General features: G+C 41.4%; 1 protein-coding gene across 1 annotated transcript in view; it reads left to right on the top strand.

The window, feature by feature from the left end:
* The window catches only part of PINX1 (PIN2 (TERF1) interacting telomerase inhibitor 1), a 64,897-nt gene extending 44,206 nt beyond the window's left edge, over window positions 1–20,691 (top strand). The window contains exon 7 of the mRNA XM_005146482.3: window positions 18,624–20,691. Coding sequence (XP_005146539.2) covers window positions 18,624–19,235 — 612 coding nt within the window. The 3' untranslated portion in view covers window positions 19,236–20,691. The remainder of the gene's footprint in view (window positions 1–18,623) is intronic.
* The last annotated feature ends 689 nt before the right edge of the window (window positions 20,692–21,380 follow it).

Genomic DNA, 21,380 nt, shown 5'->3' with positions numbered 1-21,380 from the left:
TAGAGGGTATGAATCTTCTCTCAACTTCAGAAGCCAGCTAGGTGAAAGTGGGTCACTGGCTGTTTAGAAAGCTGTTTTTGTGCCAGCAAAATTAAAAAGGACCCACATTTCTGATAACTGCTGGGTCAATAGAAATCTCTGTAGACATTGAAGAGTTTTGGTTTTTTTTTATTAGAAGATTTAGCTTTTTTTTTCTAAGAAAGATTTATAAAAATCAGGTTTGCTATCAGATTTGGAACACAGGTCAGACAAAAATTGTCCTCAAAGAAGGGGTTATTTGGACAGTGGGTGTCACATCGGAGGTTTTCTTTTATGTATTGTGTTTATGTGACCTAGAAATGAAGGGTGTAAGTCAAAGGGTATGTGAATTGGAGCAAAGAGAACCTTCCACTAGGACTGCCCAAGTCTTGGTGTGACTGGACCTCAGGATCTTAGCCAGGGTCTGTGCTGTGACTCCGGGTTAGTAACCAGTTCCTGGAAAAAAATATAAACACAGTTATGAATTGGTCAGACCGGCTTATTTCTGTTAACACTTACTAGTTAGATTTCATTCCTAATGTTCACCATTAAGATAAGCACAAGAAGTCCCAGCTTGCAGTTTTCCTTCTGGCCCCGTATGCAAATATATCTCAGTGGCCAAAGCCCAAGGAGAGAAATTCAGGAACAAAACCAGAGCACCCACATCAAATATTGATGCTGTAGAACTTAGGGCAAACTGCTTCACTGCTTTCTGGGCCTTGATGTCCCTATTGGTAGAACAGCCCAAGAACTCCACAATAATGCCAAGTTCAACATGGAAGATCACAGTGGAAAGCAGGCTTTGGGAGTGCACAGTATTTCTCTTCTAATTAACTGCCTGCCTGGCAACCTAGCAGTTTATATGGTGGATGTGCTCTCAAGTCTACCTTTAGGTAAATGTGGCGCCAGATCTTCAATTACCCAAGGATCATGGACTAATGCAGTTTGCCCAGGTTTGACAGGATCTGCCACATCAGCTGAAGGTGCAGCCTTATTATTTGAACATTTATTTATTGCTGTGACATTGGCATGCTTTGCTAATGTGAGTCTCCTCATCTGTTTCATATGTTAACTTTAAGACCTCACCAAGGCTGAAGAAATAGGTATGATCTCATCCTTTCCCTTTGTTTCAGGATGCAGAACGGTTCCTCCAGATTGATTGATTCTTCTTATATATATGTGGGTTTTTTTAACAGTCACTCCTAGTAAATGCGAGAGCAGTATGAATTATTAGCATTTAATCTCAAAGCTTTTCAGCTCTAGTCTGGAATTTGAGGTTTACTACAGTCCTTAATCTCAGTTCGTGGTCACGTAACTGATATGGGCTGGCTTTGATTGGAAAACCAGCAAACTTTTATCTCTTCCCTCCTTCAAGTCAGATATTTTTTTCCCAGTGAACCCCAAATAACTTCCTAAATGCAGCTCAGATACTGGATCCCTAGAATCATATGATTAATCTCATTATAATCTCAACTTCCTAGTTCTCTTCCAGTCCCCATGAATCAGATGCAAATTGTACCCTGTACATTTGGCTCCTATGTCATCCGTAGCAGACTGGCAGCTACCTACCCAGACCTTCTCTTTGGATGTTCAAAAAAACATCTTGGAACCTTTCTCATTGTCCTCCTCACATGGCTGTGAGCTTTTTCAGGATTCATATTATTTTCAGCCCTGCTTTAACAACAAGCAAAACTACTCAGGAAAGTTGCAAAATCTGTGTGCTGCAAATCTGGGACCAGATTAAATTTGTTGAAACTGAGGTTTTTCTTCTGCTTTCAAACCAGCAATGTACTGAAAGCATAAATTTTGACAGTTTCAGATTCAAATTCCAAATGCAGGGATGCTGATGGTGGTCTTCTGAGAAACAGAACAGCTCGAGCTGGGAGTTCAGCTCCAAACTTACACCCACATCCCCTTTTCTTCAAGACAGGAAAACTGGAAACTGGTCTGAGCACTGGGTGTGAAGATCCCAGTCTGCGAGGGAACATACCGCACCTTATGCACAGCTCACCCTTCCCCTAGACTCTGCAGAATTAGATCAGCTTCCTCTCCCTGAATCAATTTTACCTTCTGCACTAGCACACTGTGTCTGCTTAGATGGCATGCTATGAACCGGGCTGTAAAATGCAGAGCTAAAAATTTGGATGGTAATTCTACCCACCCTTTGTTATTCATCCCTTTGTTACTTGTAGTACTTCTTGTACAACAACTTGGTGCTGTTTATTTCTAACACTGGTAAAGCATTTGGGGCTTTGCCACGGAAGGGATACTGTTTATTACTTTGAGTTCTAACAGCAGGTCAGTAACTCTTTTGTAAGGAGCTCGTTGTTTGCTTTTGAATCTAAAGAAAAGTTTAATTAGCTGTTGGTTCTGCAAAAATCTGTCCTCTCACGAGGAGCCTGACCTGTAAATATAACTGATCACCCATCCTCCACATCACTTGGCCGCTGTCTGGATGGATGCATTACCAAGTTTCAGTAATTCCTGTTGCATACTGCACAGCTTGGGGAGGCTGTCACTCAACTCTCAAACTACCCAGGCTTCGGCAGCAGGGTAGGAACCGTTGTTATGTGAGTCGCATCAGCTTTTCCGTGCCCCAGGACATTTAGGAAGCTAACCCCACTACCTTCCACCCTCCTGCCAGAGATTTCATGACTGTCAGTAAATTCCTTAGTTACTCGAGAAGCCGTTGCTATAGAAAATGTCCTTTTAGGCATGTTTGTACTGGCTTGTCTGAATGAGTGTCAATACCGGCATCTGACTGGGCAAAAAAGACCTGTCAGTATCTGCCTTCTGATGTTAACATTGGCAGCAGCTTCTCATAACTGTTGCAGGGAAGTAGCTCTGGTGGCCAAAGTCTTTCAAAATTCAGATATTACCTGTTTGAACATTTAACTCTTTCATTAGATCTCTGAATCTCACCTTTTCCTGTTACCAAGCTGCTGTCCACAAGAGCTTCTCAGGACAAGGTGTGAGGTGATCTAGAACCATTATTCACTCACAGATGCAGTTATTCATTCCTCTCTTCTGTGAAACGCAGAACATAAAGATGATATGGTGGTTCACTTCCAATCTTTGACATTAACATGAAGAGCCTACAAGAAAGCTGGAGAGGGACTTTCTACAGGGATGTGTAGTGACAAGGGGGAACGGTTTTAAACTGACAGAGAGGGGACTGAGATGAGCTCTTAGGCAGAAGTTGTTCCCTGTGAGGGTGCTGAGGCCCTGGCACAGGGTACCCAGAGAAGCTGTGGCTGCCCCATCCCTGGCAGTGTTCACGGCCAGGTCAAACAGGGCTTTGAGCAACCTAGTCTAGTAGAATGTGTCCCTTAGCAGTGGGTTGGAACTGGATGAGCCCTAAGGTTCTTTCCAACCCAGACCATTCTGTGATTCTGCTATTAACATTGCTCTAGGAACTGTATACTCCAAATCATGCATTCCTGCTAGTAGCCTTGGCTAGAATATTGATAGTTTCTGGCATGACAGACGGAGATATGGCTGGCATATTTTCTTTTTTTTTTTCAATTATTAGTTTAAATTGCCATTTTTCTACTTATAACAAGTACAGTGTGACCAGCCAGTACTGTGACTCAGAGGCTCTTCAGGCCCTGAATCTGTAGTTTGGTATCATAACCATTACTGTGATCCTAAACCAACAGATTGTTGCTGCATCTGGCCTTTCCTTTGAACGTATTTCAGGGTTAAACAATATTAAATGGCTTTTCTGATTTAGAAACTCTGTGGGGGAGGATGCTGTATTTGCTAGGGCAGGTTGAAAGTGGATTTGCATTAGGTTCTCTTGAGTTAATGTGTATGTCTTTGTTGGTATAACTTAGTCCTCCTTTTTCCTTCTGGATATTGGTGACCAGTCATCCACATGAGTAAATTCTCTTCCAAACTCTGCTTCAAAGTGAACAAGCTGTTTCTGTCCATAACAAACCCTCTTTTCACTTCTGGAGACAGTTTGTGCGAGGAACCCTTCCCAGTCATAGAATCACAGATCAGTTTGGGTTGGAAGGGACCCTAAAGCTCATCCAGTTCCAACCTGCCATGGGCAGGGACACCTTTCACTAGACCAGGTTGTTCCAAGCCCCGGCCTTGAACACTGCCAGGGATGGGGCAGCCACAGCTTCTCTGGGCAACCTCTGCCAGGGCCTCACCACTCTTACAGGGAAGAACTTCCTAAGAGCTCAACTCAATCTCCTCTCTGTCAGGTTAAAGCCATTCCCCCTTGTCCTGTCCGTACAGGCCCTTGTCAAAAGCCCCTCTCCAGCTTTCTTGTAGCCCCTTCAGGCACTGGAAGCTGCTGTAAGGTCTCCCTGGAGCCTTCTCTTCTCCAGGCTGAACAAGCCCAGCTCTCTCAGCCTGTCTCCATAGCAGAGCTGCTCCAGCCCTCGGAGCATCTTAGTGGCCTCCTCTGGACTTGCTCCAACAGCTCCACGTCCTTCTTATGGTGAGGCCCAGAGCTGGACAAGGGACTGCAGGGGGGATCTAACCTGAGTGGAGTAGAGGGGGAGAACCCCTTCCCTCGGGCAGAGTTCCTTTCTCAGCTCAAGCGCACACTGCTGGGTCTTGTTGAACTTCTCATCAACCAGCACCCCCAAGTCCTTCTCTTCAGGGCTGCTCTCAATCCACAGTCCAACCATGTTTGGAACTCAGTGATGCCAGAGGGATGGCTTGTGCAAGGTTGGGTGGGTTTGCAGCTTGCAGAAGACTCTGCTCCTGCATACTGATACTAATTTAGGGCTAGCTTGAATACACATACCCAAGAAGTGTAACAGGTATTCCCAGTGTGGCATCCGATGGTGAACTCCTCCTGAACCGAAGCAGAGATAAATCAAACTTTCTGCTTTTTAACTACTATAGACATGCAGCACACACGGGCAAGACTGTTGGAGAACAGAGAATATGATTTCCCTCCAGAGAGCAGAATCTGCCCTAGTGACTCCAGGCACAACAGGATATACAAATGATTCTATTTCACTGCTTTGTTCTAATGTTGATTTGTTTGTAGTCTGCCCAAGATACTAATTGGTGTTTTACAAGTATGAAGACAAAGGTGTCTGCCCTGAAGAACTCACTAATGGAAAACACTACTGTACAGTGTTAATGCACAGTCAGATTTTCTGCCTAATGAACCAATCACTTTGATAAAATCTCTACCTCCCAGTGAATTCTCTGCTTTGATTTTCCTCTCGACTCTCATCTTCCTTTACACCTCACTTAATTCTTCTCTGCTTTAAATTTTGGGGGAAGTTTGCACTTTAATCAGCATTTCACAGTGTAGCTGCTTGAAAGATAGTGAATCACCTCTTTCATTAGGAGCAAACAAAGTTGATCTGATGTTGCAATTGCATGGATATTTAAGCTGAGAAATTGGAAGACCCTGGCCTGGCACAGGATTTTAATAGGAATGGTGGTGCTATGTTAGCTTTTAATCCCTTCAGCATGCTGCGGTTGATAACAGGTTGTAACATGGATGTCAGTGCCTGCATTTGCAATGCTCATACCCAGAATAATAATTGAACAATTCTTCCTCTTTAGTGATGTGTTGGCTTCTTACCACCTATGACTTAGCATGGATTCTTTTTTATTTCAAGAGGTGTTGATTGCTGTAGAAATAGTTGTGTTAATGGTTGCCATCTGCACCTTACCCTCACCACTTCCATTTGTATGTTATTGCCACTTTTCCACAGGTGATGTCCTCTGCAGCAGAAGTGGTGAAACAGAGTCTGTGATTGCCTCTCATCTACTTCAACACTAAATCAGACGGTTACTCTAAATCATATTTTGTGGTTTTTACGCTGGTATTAGTGTTTTCCTGTTTCTCATTGAGCTTCAATTCCGTCTTAAATCCTCACAGTACCTTTTAGCACAAATCATGTTCTTGTGAAGGAGATATGTCTGAGAAACCAGTTTAAGGGAAGTATGCATAGTAAGCAGTGCTGGCACACATGTTTCCAGTGGGGACTTTGGATTTCTTTCATCAGCATTACATGGTTTTTCTTTTTAACCTGTATCTGTGTGATATGCTGCTTTTAAAGTTGTCCAGCTATGAATGTATACCACATTTTAGACACGCAGAACTGTCAGGAGCAGTTTCAGGTTGGATGGACTACTGAAATACACCCCAGCTTCCTAATTTTTATACTATTTGATGTTAGGTTCTCTTTCACACAAGTGCATTATTTTATCAACACTGAAGTTCTTTTGCTCTCATTTCAACTGCTTGAAGTACTACCTCCGTTTTAGCCTGGCTTCCGCGTCAGTTAAGCATTTATGATTATTCTGTTTGCCTATTCCATCCTCTCACTGATTTCAACCACCTTGCACAGGCAGACAGCAGCCTTACAAATACTAAGTTGTTACTCTTTGTGAAAATAAATGGTCTCAGAAAAAGGAAAGACAAATTGTTTTCCCAGCTGGGCTCAACTGTATTATTAGACATCAGAGAATCCACAGAGGAAAGCCATTATGAATGCCATAACCACAGGAACAGCTTCTATCAGAACTTGCACTTCATTAGATATGGGGTCATCCAGCCACAAGACGCAAAGCCACAGGAAACCAGATTGCTTTGCTTAGAGTTAGTACAGCTATCCTTTTTTAATGAAGAACGTAGCTCTGATCTTGGAGTAGCCATGACCTTCACCTGTGCTTGGAATGACTTCTTTAAAAACTCCATGGCTCCACCTCTTTGCTTTTATGGTGGCATTAAGTGTGGAGTAATGAAAGGAAGAACTAAAACTGAGCTGGCATTGGTGAGTCACTGCTGAGATTTGAGGCTGGCTGACTTGGTGGAGCTATGCTCAAGATGGAGGGACCACCCAGCTTTGCAGGCAGCAGAAGGGATTAGCAGAGGACTTGCCTAATGAAAGGACATCAGGGTAGTAGGAAGGTTGATTGAAAGGAGATAAAGCAAAAGAGAAAGCAGCTTTTAGAGGTGGGTTGTTAACAAGTCCAATTACAGGTAAACAAAACCTTTTAAAGCTTCTGCTCCTTTGCTAAATGCTAGGACACTCCATCTGTTTGGCGGAGGTTTTGTCCTTTCTCTACACCCTTCTAACACTCAACATAAAGCAAGAACTTCTGTGCTGTCAGGCAACTGGTTTCCCTCTGCTTCAGGACACTGAGATTATGTAAGTGAACTACTCTAAGCCTTCCAGTAAGCATTTGACACCCCGACCAACACCATTTACCTCTCAATAGAATGGCTTCCCACTGAGGAACCAGGGACAGCAGCTATGGTTTTCGCTGTTTGTCTTTGCTTACCTATGACAGTATTAAGAGCAAATGAGATGCTGGGAACTAACTGGTCTTTCTTTTAATCTGACATGCCCTCTTGAGTCTTCATTTTGCTGCTTAGTCCTGGAGCAGTTTGCTGTTAAGCTGTGATAAGTATCCCGTTCCCACTCCTTTTTCAAAGATCCTCTGCCACAAGACATTCTAGCTTGGAACATGCACACTGCCTGCAGGATTGCTTACCTGGCAATTATTTATGTTGTTTTGTACCCACTCATAGCTTTATCCTGCAGTCCCTTGGGGCACAGGTTATGTGTTTTGTGTGGTTCACTGTGCAACCATAGAGCACTTCATTCCCCTTAGGGCATTACGTAAAGTGTTAATAATAAAATCCTAGGAAATCTATTTGGAATTACAGGCACGGGGATTTTCTCATTGTCATTTTTTACATTACTGCTAAATCTTTATATGGTACCATAAAGCTGATACTTAGCATAATGAAAGACATGTGTGTCTATAAAACGTAACTGGGTCAAAATTACAGAAGCAACCATCACAAAAAATAAAAGGTAAGGAGGAAGGGAAGCAGCAAGAAAGGGTGTGAGATGAAGGCTATGGTTTACAACGTGCAGAAGTCAAAGGGAGACAAGAAAAGCAGAGAAGAAATACAAACGTCAGCCATGGAAAGCCAGCCAAAGCAAATGGAGTCTGAAGAGGGGTTTGAAGGTGGAAAGTGAGGCTCTTCATTCCCAGGAGAGGAAAGCAATGTAAACCCAAGAGCAGTCTGGACGGGTACAGATGTGAAACACAAATAAACCAAATGTTTTCACCTTTAATGCTTGAGAGCTCAGAGCTGGATTGCCTACAAGCAGAAAAGCTGAGATAAGACTCTGACTGTTAGGGTACAAACTGTCTCAATGTCATATGGGTATCTATCAGTTCTGAAGCATGGGACTTGTCTTATTCACTTGGATAGTTAAGATTTTCTTTGTCGTTGAAGCTGGCCTTGGTAATGTAGAAACTGTACATGCTGATCTAAGTTATTTTCCTTGCATAGGTTAAAACAGTGAGTTGTTTTGCAGGTTGATAGAGCTGAAGTTCTGCCAAAGAGTGCAGTTATCACAAACTGACCATGAAAAGCCAGCATCTTTGTTACAGGCCACAGCATGCATGCTCTGTCTTGCTCAGGCTACAGAGCTGCATGGGTTATGCTGGCACATATAATCTCCAGGGATTATCCTAAAATAGTGCCAACTGCTTGATGACAAGTTTTCCACCTGTTTTGTGACTGAAATGTTCTATTCATTGTCATGTTCTCAGTAGGGACCACTTTAATTTGGTGTTTCAAGACAAGATCAGCTATTGCCAAATCTAAGATCAGTATTTCTGAGTATGGTCACTGTTGCCAACATACTCAAAGATGAGAAATGTGGAGATGCAATCACATACCTCCTCTTCTCTCCTGAATGTTTTTCTTCCTCTGTACATCCCAAGGGCCATCTTTCTTCCTCCCAGTAACCACCCCAAACTGATCCTTTCTCCTTTTCTTTCCTTCTTTCATATTTTTTTATGCTTCCTTAGCTCTGTAGGTCCATGTGAAGTGGAAGTCTACTTCAGGGTTATTAGAAACCTTTGTCTTAATTGCTTGGGCACCTGAACAGCCAGACTGATATTTCAGTATCAAGGCAATAGAAACAGCATTGAAGGGATACTCAGGACTCTACACTTCCTAGCAAGTGTGCAAGCAGGTGAAATACCTGTCCTACAGTAGGAAGCCTCAGGAATGGGAAATCTTTTGTTTCCTGCTGAAATAAGAGGGAGCTTTTAGGTTTCCCATGTTAGGACAGCAACAGTTGGTGCCATTCACTACTAGCTGTTTGTGGAGTATGGGGGTGAATACCCAAAAATGGAGATTCTGTCCTTGCCTCCTCAAGCAGTTTTTCCATACTAAATGAGGTCACTTGCAAAGTTTGTGTTGCATCTTGCTCATGGTTACAGTCATCCTGTCTTTCCTTCCTTTGATACTCTCATTGCCAAAGTTAATTCAGAACCAAATTATAAATGTTTCACCTTAAATTCTGAACTTTATTAACTATAGTGTTCTATGTAAATACTACTGGTAATGTTAATGAATGTGGAAAAATAGTAAAGCCTATAAATCCAAATAAAGTCAGAACACCTTGTGTCTTCTTTAGAGCACAGCGTTCACCTTTGCTTTCATGCTGCTTGGAGTATAATACGTGCCTCCAGGAGCTTGGAAGCTAACGCTGCAAGTGAATACAGAACAATACAAGTCTCTGCAGAAATGTTGCTCTGATAACTTTGCATTTTTGGCCTACATTTCTTGGTGGTTATTATTTGTTAATTATGTGATATAGTGCTCACATGTGGGCTAATTGCTTCCCCAGAGATCTTACAATAAAATGATGGACAGAACAAGGGCAGGATGTTACACATATCAGGTAGTAAAAGGGTACAGTAGGACACGGGCAATACGATTAGTTAAACATGTCTGTGTTTGAAGATGGAGTAGCATTATGAAGTGACAGGAGTTGGTTTGGTTTGGGGGAAGAGGATGAGTGCTAATTTGAATTGATCTGAGGAGTTTTCTGAATAGTTGTGCAAGAAAGCACTAAAACTAAAGGCAGCAATAAGGAAAAATGCATAAATTTATGAAAGAAGGCTGCGGGGGGTTTGTACCTGGCTTGGCTATAGTTGCAAGGCTGCAGTATGTGAATTCTTGAAAACAAGAATAAGATCCATATGAACTGTAGGTACGCTGTGTATTTCTTGAAATATGAACCCATTTCCTCAGACAAACTTTTTGCTTCATTCCTTATAGATGGCAGAGAAGAAAAAAGATGTGCATACACATCCATGCAGTTGTGTTTCAGTTTTTGGTTCTCTTGCCGTTTGTCTTGTTTTTCTGCATCTGCCTTTTAGTCCACATACTTTCAGGCAGGAGGGCTCTGCTGGTGTTTATGGTGTATGCTGCTCTAAATTGTAATGTTCTGATTCATTTTCCTGTGCTACGAACACTTCTTCACACCTGCTTAGAGGAAAGGAACCAAGTCACCATGAAGGCACAGTTAACAAATAAGGGACTTAAAGGGACACAAGGTATTTCTCAGCAGCTCCTCAGCTCCAGCTTGTGCTGAAAAACAGGAAATGTCTGTACCCTTGCACAGAGCTCTGACTTGATTTTGATACGTGGATCAGCTCTCTAGCATATTACCCTCTCAGTGCAAAAAAGCGGAAGAGTTTCAAGTGTGTGTTTTCCTTTTGAGAAGCATTTTCTAAGGGGAAGGGGAAAGGAGTGCAGGTTTGGTCGTTTGAATTACCTGTTTCAAATGCTCCTAGAATCACTTTTATTTATACACAGCTTTTCTACGTTTATTGTTAGAAAAGAGATAGAAGTGAAGTTTTGCAAAGGCAGGTGTTATTTTCAGATATTTTTATGTGTAGTTTCCCCCACCAGAGGCCGAGTTGTGATGCTGGCTGTGCTTGCCCTCGGAATTCTTACCAAAACTCTTTTCTCTCCTCTGGGTACTTCCGATGATTTTTATTGCATCCTTTCTCTCAGTGGCTTACCTCAACATCTTAAAACTTCAGATCCCTTGTTATTACCTTCGCTTGTATTCACAGTTTGGCTGGCCATGTAGTCCATCCAGTTTCTTCTGTATCGTATAGCGAGAAATCCTCAACTCAAGAATCACAGAATGGTTTGGGTTGGAAGGGATCTTAAAGCTCATCCAGTTCCAACCCCTGCAGCTGGAGGGAGAGGGCAGGGACACCTTTCACTAGACCAGGTTGCTCAAAGACCCATCCAACCTGGCCTCGAACACTTGCCAGGGATAGGGCAGCCACAGCTTCTCTGGGCAACCTGTGCCAGTGCCTCACCACTTTCACAAGGAAAAACTTCTTCCTATATCTAATCTAGTCCTGCCTGCCCCTTTAAAATACAATATTTGAGTCTCTTGGTGATATGGTTATATACGGGTATATACAGAACAGATGTTGTGTGTCTTGTTTGCTGTTATGTGTCATAGCCACTTAGCAATGCCAGCTGAGTAGAACAGCGGGGTTATTTCAGTACTTGCCTAGTTCCTTGCACATCTGCGCTACCTCTCTGAAGGATCTCCAAGCACTTTACAAACACTTACTGAAACTCTTAGCTCTGCTGCAAGTTTCGTATAGTTGATAAAGCATGTTTTGTGCTTTGATAGCCTGTGCCAGAGCTGGAGGGAATAACTTCTCCAGGGTTTCCCACCAGCTGGGAAGAAAACTTGGGAAACGTGACCTTCCCAGTCCTGTACTCACTTTGCTGGACCATACTTCCTCTGTTATTCAAGGTGAGAACAGGACGGTTTAGAATTGATTTAGGTGCTTCTGGGAAGATGAAGTCACTATGTTTGGATCTCTGTATCGTGCCAATAGAGAGATCCTAAGGGAAATCTCTTCCTTTAGTTTTGTTTATATTCAGTCTAATGCACAGATGTAATTTGCAAGGAAATGTGAAGGAAAAGAGGTTTTGCTGGCCTCAGCAGTGTAGCTAGAGTGAAATGAGATGTCACAAGGATATTTAAGTGTCTCTTTCAAGAGGAGAAAAGGATTTTTCTTCTCTGGATTTGCTGATTTTATTAACTCTTTCCCTGTGCGCCCTCAGCCTTCCGTATTCCTTGTGCGTTAACTTGCTGTGTGTATTCTCCCTTAGCCTTTCACAGGCTGCTTTCTGCTGATGGATTTTACTCGCTGCCTTTGTTGGCTAAAACCGAAATGAATGCTTTTTTTTTTTCCTGAAAAGTGTGAGAACAGTAGGAGGAAGTTTGTGTGCTCTGTGTGACCACGGTGTCAGGGTTCCCAAACTGACATTAGAAATACAGGTGCTGTAACTCCTAATATTGTAACTGTTAGTACTGTAGGACTGACCAGGATCTGATAATGACAGCTGGAATGAATTCCCATGACTATCATTGTAATCAAGTCTCTGGCCAAAATTTAATCCGTTGCACTTTTGCAACCCTGTTGCTTCCTGTTACGCTGTTGTTTTCGGGCTGAAGGCAGAACCCAGCAGAGAATCACAGCTTATTGTACGGCTCCTGTTTCATTGATGGAAACAGGCTGGGTTCCAGTACGTTGTACAGGAGTGAAAAATTATTGTTTATATGACAAACAAATGGCATTTTGGATAAGTAGAGATGCATTCAGCGAGAGAGATGGCGGCTTTCTATTTTAGCAGTAATAATATGTGAATTACAAAAATGAATGAAAATGCTAAAATTGGCCACTTTCTGAAGTACAGGATGAGGTTTTGGCAAAAATATAAAATAGAATTACAAGACAACCAGTAAGAATTTGAATGCAGTTTTAATAGAAACACATCACCGCAGAATTTTGAAACTAAAACAAAAGATGGAGTCAGCAGATTCAGTGTAAATGTACTTGAAAACCAAGCACCTATAGATTTATACAGGGGAATGGAATGGGTGCTGTTATGTGGTAATTAAAACCTCCTCACAATAATACAGTGCCACATGAGAATGAGTATCCTGAAGGACTGTGGGAACTCCGTCCTTGGAGGTTTCCATGACTCCATGACAAGAAGCTGATGGGGTCTTGCTCCAGGCCAGAGGTTGCGCTGAAGACCTCTGGACATCACTTCCAGTCAACCATAGAATCACAGAATGATTTTATTTGGAAGGAACTTTAAAGCTCATCCAGTTCCAGCCCCCTTCCATGGGCAGGGACACCTTCTATTAGACCAAGTTGCCCCAAGCTCCATCCAGCCTGGCCTCGAACACTGCCAGGGATGGGGCAGCCACAGCTTCTCTGAGATCGGTGATTCTGTAAATAACCTCAAAATTATTCTAGGTAGAGATATACTACAGTAACGTTCCTTTGGCTTTTCAGTTGCAAGAGGAGAAACCTGATTGCTCTTTCCTTTGTAGTTGTGGATGGAGGCAGGTGTAGCAAAAATGGATCTTCATAAATCCATGGAGAAAATGGTTGGAGTTTTTAAAACAGGTTTTTCCTTGTCCTTTTTCCATTAGTTATGTCCTAACCTTTCTCCTTGTCCTTCCTGTGTAAGAGGCAGAGCTGATAGTTCACATGTAGTATAGTAGTTAATATCCAACTGTGAGATTGTAGTTGATTTTTCAATGTATTCTAGCACAGAATTTATTTTAATGGAGTCAAACAGGAAAGTGCTGTTCTATAATAATTGGAACTTGTCCTTTTAAAGTGCTACCATGTCATACAGCCCAGCCAAGTATTAGATATTCAATATTTTCATTCCATTTCTCCTATAAGTGGATTCCTTGCTATATTGGTGCTCATTATAAATAGTAGTATAATTAAACTTTACTGTGGTTATGTGAGGTATTCTGGTGATTAGAATTCCAGGATCTACAAAAAAAAAAAAGAAATTGCAGGTGACCTGATTTTTTACCATTTCTTTTTGGGTTTAGCATTCCTGCTTTTCATCTCTTTCATTAAACCCTTTTTTATTACCAGGTGGGCAATTTATATGCCTATTTTAAGATTTTAAAGCATTATAAGAGTGGAAGATGCTTCTAGAGTCCAGATCTTCTATTTTCAATTCCAAGCAAGGATGAACTCTTCCTAATGCTTTCTTGATAGTTGTCTGAGTTGCTTTCCACCGTTGAGATTCTCAGTGGTTGTTGTGAGGCTTCACATACCTACTGGTGGATTACTCCTAGTGGCAGAGTTTCATACTGGCAATTTGCATCTACTGCTGCAGCTTGTCCTCTTCCTCATAAGCACAGGGAGAATTGTCCCCTTTTCTCTTTGCATCGGCCCTTTCCTTATTGGAAGCCTGTTATTGTTAGTTCTTCATAAGATGCTGTCTGCAGTATTCCAATCTTAATCAGGTAAATTGAAAACATTAGAGCCTCCTGAGTACCTGTTCTTATGCCAGAATTGACTTCAGAACTGATGGTACATGGCCTTATTTATGCATGCATTTATTTTAATCCCGCTTAAACTCATCCGGCTACAAATCTTTGTTCACTCTCTTGCCTGTTTGATCCCAGTCCAAATGTTTATGCTCCTACTTAACTGGAAGTTGTCAGCTCCTTAAAGGAAGACTCTGTCATTCTTAATGTCTGCAAAGCCCCAGAGTGACTCTTCATGAATAATCTGCTCTGTTTCTCTCTATTAGAGCTAGACCTGGCTTAGAAAGATACAGGGATGCCCTCAGTTTTTACCTGTCAAGTTTTATGCACTGCAACATACCAACACACCTCTGCAATAAGGATCTGAAGTAGCAGAAACAGAACTGGATTATATTAATCTTATTGTTATGGTTTCTGAAGAAGAAAGTTCTAATCACTGTGGTTCAGCAAACTGCAGAAAAGGGTTTGATGCATTTTAAAGCTCTGAATGATTGTGTGATTGCCTTGTAACTGGGGCTGGAGGTTTAGCCTCTACTTACTTCATCTAGCCCATTTTCTGTAATTTAAGTGAGAATCTACTGAAATTATAGTTTAGCTGTATTCTGCCTTTGTGCTCACCCCTTCTGTACTTCTGTGTCATTCTTGTGAATTTAGGCTAACAAAATTGCTTGTGAATTAGTACCCCCTCATTTGCAAATGAGGAGGCAAAGGCATGTGAAATCACTTGACTTGAACAGTTGTAGTTCTTGTGTGGCAGATCTGAGACTCTAGCAGATTTTTGTATTCCCCTACTCTAAGCTTTAAGTGCAAGGACAGAAACATTTGCAGTCTGAAGAGCAGGGAAAGTTTACTGGATTAATGCAAGCTGCTTCTGTTGCTTATGTATGGGCAACCTTGGTTGGTTGGTTTCATCTTGCTTTTCCTCTCAAAATAACATGTGGATGCAGCTTTTCTTTGGGGATTTTAATTCTTCAACCTAAGGTCTTAAATCTGCAAACATATTTGGGTTTCAAACTCCTTTGGTTTCATGAGGTGCCTAAATACTTTCCACTTTGGGCTGCTACTGTTGCCAGACTGTTTTCACAATGTCATGTGAATTGCTTATATAAGTGACCATAATCCCCCATATTTTTAATTCACTGAATAACTGCAGCTGAAAGGTGCTCTGAGACTGTGATGCCTTAGAGATACAACCCTGATCCCCCAGGAATCAAGGGAACCAGGATTTCGCTAAGTTTAGTGTGCTAACTTAATGATTAAATCAGCATTGTGTGGCTAAAGTGAAGAAAGCAGGCAGAAAACAACGCCGGTGGTACTCAAGAGTACTTTATGTGCTTCAAATTATTTTCCATACATTTAGCTAATTACATAAGCAGATGATATTTACAGGGGACTTCTGGCTATAATTGACCTTCATCTTTTCCTGTGCACTTCCCAGCCTCTCCTTGAATTTTCCTATTGTTTCCTCTTAATTATTCCACATTTAACACCATACTTCAAGCAGCCCTTTTCTCTCGCTTGGGATCATCCTACCAATTCCCTAGAGACCAGTATTCACAACCCCTTTTAACCTCAACTTCTCAGACCAATTTTGTTGTTAATTTTGGAACTTAGGTGTGGAAAACGTATCTCTTCCAAAGCCTACTCTTCAAGCCTTCCACCAGCCACAGCATGATTGCTCTTTTCCTTCTATGTGATCATCAGCTCTTTGGAGGAGAAGGTTTATTTCTGCCTTTTATCTTGTGTAATAAATTGTTTTTCAGGAGTTGCAGCAACACAGTACTCATTTGAGTATGTAGATCTTATTTTAGTTTGAAACTTCTATATATGTATGCTGGGACAGGCAGGAGAAGACTTGCATAAACTGTGAGTCTCCCATCCAGAGGTTACAGAAAACCCATGTTTAGAGTTCAGTGGTGTTCCCATGGCTACTAGGACAGGTACATCATGGGAGGGGAACACTTCTGGCATTTAACAGCCATTCCAGGTAATTTATGGTTTCACATAAGCTTTTCCTAAACTGAGAGGTTTTCTAGGGTTGGCACCTCTTTGCTTGTCTCCATGCCCTGTTAGTTCTGCATTCAGTGAGCCATGGTTATTAAATTTCTTATCAATAAAGAGTTCCTGAGCAAGGTTCTTATTTTCTGGGATCGTGCATACCTTCTGAACTTCTTAGCTTAACCAAAGGAACTTTTTGTTAATGCCTAATGTATTTTATAAAATAAATGTGTAGAGTTCAAGTAATACTTGCTTTCAATTACCGTAATTAAGTTGTCAGGACTTGAAGTCACCAAGGGAATGAGAAAATCCTTTCCTGGTTGGCCAGGGGGTAGTTGGTGTTCTGGTCACAAGTATGTTTCACATATTGGGGTGGGGAGGGAAACTGTTCTGGCTGGCATCTACCCCAGAAAACCTGGGAGACTGTAATTTTGCAATGCAAGGTGTCAAAATCTTGTGGGTAAGAAGAAAAGTGACCTGTTTAACTCTGCTTTAGCAGGGCATCTATATTTGATCCACACCAGCTTTGCTTGTTGGGTTGGGGGGTATATCTTATTAAAAAGAGAGTGACAAATGAAGCTCAATCAATCCATTTCTTCTGTGGACTCTGTCTTGTAAAAGTTGTACTGCAGCTCCCCTTTCAAACCATATGTATAGATGTATGTAGATACATGCTTTTTTCCCCCATGCTCAACACCTCTTTGCGGGCTTCTTTGCCAGAAGCTGAACAGTTTCAGTTTTATGAAGTTGCCTGAAGGTAAACTACAAGGTATTCCTACAAGAAAAGTACCTAATTTTTGTAAGTGCCCACACAAACATTATTGGAATCTCAAGTGCAGCATTACTTTCGTTCCACTTTCTTGAAAGTAGATGTATTAGGAAATGGCTACTCGTAATGCATCACTGATGACACAAATTTTTGCATTCCTGCTCATGTGAGTAAAGCTGATGGATGCATAAGGAGTTAGACCTGCAAAACCTTACTCACAAACCCTAATAAACCACACTTCAGCCAGCAGGTTAAATGATGCTCTGAAGAGAGTCAGTTCACTTATCTTCACCATCATGCAATAACCAGCAAGTGTTGAGATAAGTGATTTTATATCTCCCAGTTCTCTGCTAGTCTTCACCATGTGTATCAGTTTATGCCAGTGAAAGTGGATGTGACATATTACTGCTCGGATTTGGTTGCATTTTATAGTCACTTCAGTTCACATACAAGATGTATGGGTAGAATGGATGCTCTGACCTGTCTATGCATTTATGAATGCTAGAACAGTGAAGTCTCTCTGTCATACTCGCCATGCTTGACTGTAATAGCTGTGGATTACCTACCATTCCAGAATTGTGATGTAGGCCCAATGCTGGTAAGGATTCTGCATAATTCTCCACTGCTCAGCTTTTCCCATCAGGCTGGGTGTGCTTGGATAGCTGCAGTTCATACAAGGGTTAAAAAAACACAACAATGTAAAATCTGGGACATTTCCAAGAGCCGTTTGTGACTTTTGCCAAGCAAAAGGATATGCCACAAAGGGTTATTTTTGAGTGCTTTAGTATCCGTGTAAACAAGTCTGAATTTCAGCTGCCTTTTTGGCTGGTTTATTTTGCAAGTCACAGATAATTTAACAAGTTATGTATTTTCATCTTGTTGCATTTGCTGCTTTTTCAGACTCAGTTCCCTTCATGCCATACATAACATCCAGCTCCATACGTATACTTTGCTCTGTTTTATATTTACTTTCTAGATACTAGACTCTTTTTATAGATACTTACCTGCAGCTAGAGTTCAGCAGCTATTTATTTTGTGTATGCAGAAGCCTTGTAAGATCTAACTTGTGATGTTGGTTTTGCCATCTGATAATGTATAATCAAATGGAGCATGTTTAAATAACAACATCTAAGACACAATGACAGTAAACCAGCTGTGAAACAAACATTTCTAAAGATCAGATAAGATGGAAGAGATGCATCAATGCTGGATTGCTCAGTGTATCATAAGTTCTTGCACTTTGCTGCAGAGGTACTCCAGGCATGGGATTTCCTTTATGCCATAGGCTAATAAATTGTACTGTCTTACTTTTTATGTTATTTTATATCTTGTACAGACATGTGCCTTTGCAAAGTGAGTGTAATACACTTCAGGATGATAGTATTATACATAATCTGCATGAGCTACACGGGAGTAGGTAAACAGCAAGAAATATAAATCAACGGAGAATTGACTTCCGTACTTGCTGCCATTCATACTGCCACCTCTTCTCCCTAAACTTACACCAACATTTGCATTAAGGGCTGAATCCCATTTCTGCCCAACTCTATATTTTGCAATTAATTTTCAAAGCACCATACTGTTTGTTAATATTTTTCTTACTAGTGCACAAAAAAACCCACCATTATGTTTAAAGCCATTATTTCTGACTCTTGCTCCTGCCTCTCTTTGTTCCCTTGCAGGAGGATATTGCCAGTTCTAAGTCTCAGGAAGAGAAGCAGGGAAACTGCTGTCTATCTGAGCCTGCAGATGGTTACAATACAGTGAAGAGCGTTCTCACTGTACAGGAATATTTCGCCAAGCGCATGGCAAAACTGAAGGGATCCCAGAATGACACAGAAACAAAGGTAGTCAGTTCCAGCCCAACAGCTGATGAAGCTTTGGAGCCTTCAGGAGAGCTGAAAACCAAAGTCAAAAAGAAAAAGCAGAAGCAGAAGAGAGATGAGGCCAAGAGTACAGAGCATTGTGAGAAACCAAAAGTGAAACAGTCGAAGATAAGTGGTTTGAATGACGAGGAACTGGATGCTCCTTTAAATGCATGTCACTCAAGGAAAAAGAAAAGGAAACATAAAGAGCAGCATGAAGGGGAAAGCATTAGTTGTAATGAAAACTTGGGCAATGGAGAAATTTATACAGGAGCATCTGATGGGGAAGATCTGAGTGTAAAGGACTGTGAGGGACGGCAAAAGAAACACCATAAAAAGAAACACAAGAGGCAAAAAGAGGAAACAGATGAGTGTATCAAAGGAGCGCAGAAAAAGAAAAAGAAGCATTGCAAGCACATTTCAGAGTGAAGCTGTGACTCAGGTGATTTGTACCTTAGCAAGTTAGAGAAGTCTGTGTAAACACACCAGCCAGACACCACTTGTGATCCAGACTTGAGCACACTGCTCTACCTCCAGCAGAAACCACAGACTGTGTTTAAATATAGCTCTTTCAAGGGAGAACATGGTGACAGATCAATGTGAGCTTCAGTGCCTGTCGTGGTTTAAACCACCTATTAAAAAAGATATCCATGGGTACTGCCAAGGCTTGCATGTCTGCAAACCAAGACTTGACAAAAAATAGTTCCACTTTGCCTCTTTCAGTATGGCAGACGGTTCACCTTAGTGGCTTTGCAAGAGCTGTGTCGTAACACAGCAGACCTTGTGCTGCCTTCAGCCCAGATTCACTGTGGTGCAACGCTGTTCCAGTCAGGTAACAGCAAGCAAAGTCAGACCTGGTTTTAACCACTGTGGTTAAGTGTGGGAAAGTCAGTGAATACTTACTACCTGCTGCTTCACACTGTGTTTTTCTCCATCCAGGTTAAAAAGAACAATTTACCCTACTACTATCTTTATTATTAAAGCAACTGTCGTTTTCGCTTGTGATAGACCAGCTCTGCTTCTGGAAACACAAGAGGTTTTGCAAAGTTCCATGTATTTTTTTCACTGATTTTTGCAAAGTCATGTCTAATTTTTTCCTTGATCTCCATTTACATATTAAATAAATGTTGTTTCTTCCCCAAATACTTGTTCTAATATTAAAGTTTTACACCTGAGTGTCAGTACTAAAGAGTGAAATAAAAATACCTCCCTTCATTTGCTAGCCAGTTGTTAACTATTCTCTAGCAATTGTAACCTTGCAACAAAGCTAAAGGAGCTGTGCCTTTATTAATCATATCTAGATCCTTGGTTCTCTGGGAACATTCAGGGTACCTTCAGTGATGTATCTGGCATTCAGAAAGTTGTCTTGGCTAGAGCAAGAGCTTTTTCTCTAAAATTAGGGACCAGTGGATTTTAAAAGTTTAGCTGGCCAGATGCATTAGTATTGCTGCGTACACACTGAACACTTGCAGTTTAGGTCTATAATCAAATTATAGCTTTTTTCTAATTGTAAACCTGAAAATAAGCAATGCTGGAACTCAGCACCACCATAACCAGTTTTGTATGAGGTATTAAACATTCAGCATGAATTTTAACTTGTTAATCTCAGCTAAGAGCTGTTAGAAGAGATGGGCAAGTGGAGAAGTAAAGCTTTGGAATGAGAAGCAGCATTCACCATCCTGGAGTCTGATTCTGATACTGCTTTAGCCATAGCAAAGGGACAGCACAATCCTGAAAGCCAGCCAGTTCTCATGTCATAATCTGGAGTGGCTGACCGGAATTCACATCATTAGCTGTTCATTTGACTTTGGGCCTTTCTACGTTTCATCAGTGTAAATCTCAAACGTCCCACTGGCCTGCACTGCTGAATAAAATGGGAACATTTTTTTATTGTCTTGGCTCAGTTGAGTTGCTTAACGTGGTTTGTAAAGCATTGTCAAGATGCAGATATTAATATGAAAAATTTCTTTAAGCTGCCTTTATTGTCCAGTGAAACTAAAGCCTGCACTACCGAGTCCACATGGCTTCAGATGTCTTAGCTGCAGCTGGACTCTTCCTTTCTGAGATACCTTGGCTTGCAATGCACCTTTCTTACTCTCAGGACATGGTCATTCATTACAGCAAAATTACTGTGGTTTTACTTCTTGCAAGGGAGAACAAAGTGTCTTTCTCTGTGTTTAGAGTAGCATTTGCTTTTCAGTGCTGTGCAGGTATTGGCCATTCTGATGCTGCTGAGGCTGGGCTTTATTCCCTGATTTCTTTAACTGAAATGCCACTTCATACCATGACGTTGGTATAGAGTTGTGAGTAAGCTCCATGCCCAAGGTGCAAAAAAACATAATTGCAGCAAAAGAATACAGCATTGAAGTTGCATTGAAGTTCTGTGAGTCCCCTGCAAAGCAGCACTTCTAATCTTGCTCACCACAAATTTAGGGTTTTGTTTGTCAGCAAAAGCCAAAAAGCCTGTTTGTTTCCAATAGCTTTTTTAACTACACTTCACAGTCTTTCAGGGAGTAAGGTTTACCACTGGGCTTATTTGTTTGTTCTCTACATTAATCTTCCATAGGTTTCTGC

The sequence above is a fragment of the Melopsittacus undulatus genome, chromosome 3 (genome assembly GCF_012275295.1).
Source record: "Melopsittacus undulatus isolate bMelUnd1 chromosome 3, bMelUnd1.mat.Z, whole genome shotgun sequence".
In the NCBI taxonomy this organism is placed as follows: Eukaryota; Metazoa; Chordata; class Aves; order Psittaciformes; family Psittaculidae; genus Melopsittacus; species Melopsittacus undulatus.
The sequence above is the reverse complement of the archived record's forward strand: the minus strand, read 5'-3'. Positions and strand labels throughout refer to the sequence as shown.